Consider the following 2,500-nt stretch of genomic DNA (forward strand, 5'->3'; position numbering starts at 1 on the left):
CCCCGAACTCGTGTGACTCGTCCTCGCGTCGTTCCGTCCGGAGACGTTTGAACATGAGCTGTGTGACTGTGATGAGCGGTGAGGTGCATGCTGGGACGTGACGCGCGTGTGTGAGACGTGACTTCCTGTTTGAGAGTCACATCAGAAGCTCTGCACTGAGTTTTCTTTGTGCTCGAGTGTTTGTTAAGATTCAGCCGACGTGCAGCGCTCCTTCACATGCACAGCAGCGCCGCACGCCACTGTGAGCGCTGCACGGCATCCTGGGTACTCTGAGAGGGGAGGGGGGAGGAGGGGGGGGCCCGGGAGACGTGGTTGGCTGCTGCAGCGTGACTGACAGGTGCCAGGGGAGCAGCTGAGCCAATCAGCAGCTGCTGTCGTTAGAAACCAGAACAGGGCGCCAATAAAAGCTGATTAAAGCAGGAGCAGTCAATTAGTGTGTGTGTGTGTGTGTGTGTGTGTGTGTGTGTGTGTGTGTGTGTGTGTGTGTGTGTGTGTGTGTGTGTGTCTGTGTGTGTGTGTGTGTGTGTGTGTGTGTGTGTGTGTGTGTGTGTGTGTGTGTGTGTGAGTGTGTGTGTGTGTGTGTGTGTGTGTGTGTGTCTGTGTGTGTGTGTGTGTGTGTGTGTGTGTGTGTCTGTGTGTGTGTGTGTGTGTGTGTGTGTGTGTGATAAGCCTGGATGTTCGTCGGGGGAGGTAAACAGTGTTTTAGCTTGTTTAGCTGCGCTGCTGAACGACTCTCTGGACGCTCAAAGAGTCCAGGTCGTTAGCCTCGTGTTAGCACGCCGTTAGCGTGGCCAGGGGCGTGCACACACTTTCTGAGGGGCGGGGGGGAAAAAGGGCAAATATGGAGGATCCTCACCACTGAAGAGAAACTTTAACACATGTTTAGTCTCCTAGAGGACACTTTAACACACGTTTATGCTCCTAGAGGACACTTTAGCACACGTTTATGCTCCTAGAGGACACTTTAACACACATTTATGCTCCTAGAGGACACTTTAACACACGTTTATGCTCCTAGAGGACACTTTAACACACGTTTATGCTCCTAGAGGACACTTTAACACACGTTTATGCTCCTAGAGGACACTTTAACACACGTTTATGCTCCTAGAGGACACTTTAACACACGCTTATGCTCCTAGAGGACACTTTAACACACGTTTATGCTCCTAGAAGACACTTTAACACACGTTTATGCTCCTAGAGGACACTTTAACACACGTTTATGCTCCTAGAGGACACTTTAGCACACGTTTATGCTCCTAGAGGACACTTTAGCACACGTTTATGCTCCTAGAGGACACTTTAGCACACGTTTATGCTCCTAGAGGACACTTTAGCACACGTTTATGCTCCTAGAGGACACTTTAACACACGTTTATGCTCCTAGAGGACACTTTAGCACACGTTTATGCTCCTAGAGGACACTTTAACACACGTTTATGCTCCTAGAGGACACTTTAACACACGTTTATGCTCCTAGAGGACACTTTAACACACGTTTATGCTCCTAGAGGACACTTTAACACACGTTTATGCTCCTAGAGGACACTTTAACACACGTTTATGCTCCTAGAGGACACTTTAACACACGTTTATGCTCCTAGAGGACACTTTAACACACGTTTATGCTCCTAGAGGACACTTAAGCACATGTTTAGTCCCCGTCTGTGCACCATTATACTTTAGCGTGCTAACTGTTAGCCTAGCGCTCCTGCAGCTAACGGCCGTCTGCGTCTCATCACACAGAACGGAGCGGGGGCCGCTGCGCTAACTAGCAGCTAATTCAGTAGGGATGCTAACTGCTAAAATGAACCAGAATAACTTTCAAAATAAAATATTATTGAGTACATTTGAAAGTGAAATTGAACCCCAGTACCTTTCAAAATAAAACATTTAAACACATACATTTAATATTAACACATTTCAAAGTAAAACATTGGGAAAATGAAATCAGCTTCCAAAATAAAACTACTCTTTACCCGTCAAAATAAAATAAAATCCCATAAAATAAAATGCACTTAATACCTTTCAAATTAAAATGTTCTCAAACCCTTTTAGGTTGAAATAACTGGGACCACCCGCCAAAATAAAATGGAGCTGAGCATTTTTTTGGAATCTTTTCAGAATAAAATCCACTTTTCAAAATAAGATGCAGCACATTTCCTCACCTTTAGTGGCCACTCGCACACAGTCGATCTTTGTCTCCTGTCAGAGAGAGGAGCAAATTAGTTTCCTGTCAACACACACACACACACACACACACACACACACACACACACACACACACACACACACACACACACACACACACACACACACACACACACACACACACACACACACACACACACACATACACACACACACACACACACACACACACACACACACACACACACACACACACACACACAAACACACACACACACACACTCATCGTAAACACAGCAAACAGAAGGCAAATGGCTGTGGATCAGTGCCTGTGCTGGCATTTAAC

General features: G+C 46.3%; 1 protein-coding gene across 1 annotated transcript in view; it reads right to left on the reverse strand.

Moving 5' to 3' along the window:
- The window catches only part of ptprma (protein tyrosine phosphatase receptor type Ma), a gene marked incomplete at both ends in the record, with an annotated part of 50,710 nt that overhangs the window by 10,446 nt on the left and 37,764 nt on the right, over nucleotides 1–2,500 (reverse strand). Inside the window, one exon of the mRNA XM_083940838.1 lies at nucleotides 2,172–2,208. Within this exon, the coding sequence (XP_083796964.1) occupies nucleotides 2,172–2,208 (37 nt within the window). The remainder of the gene's footprint in view (nucleotides 1–2,171; nucleotides 2,209–2,500) is intronic.

Source organism: Echiichthys vipera (genome assembly GCF_963691815.1).
Source record: "Echiichthys vipera genome assembly, contig: SCAFFOLD_94, whole genome shotgun sequence".
Classification (NCBI taxonomy): Eukaryota; Metazoa; Chordata; class Actinopteri; order Perciformes; family Trachinidae; genus Echiichthys; species Echiichthys vipera.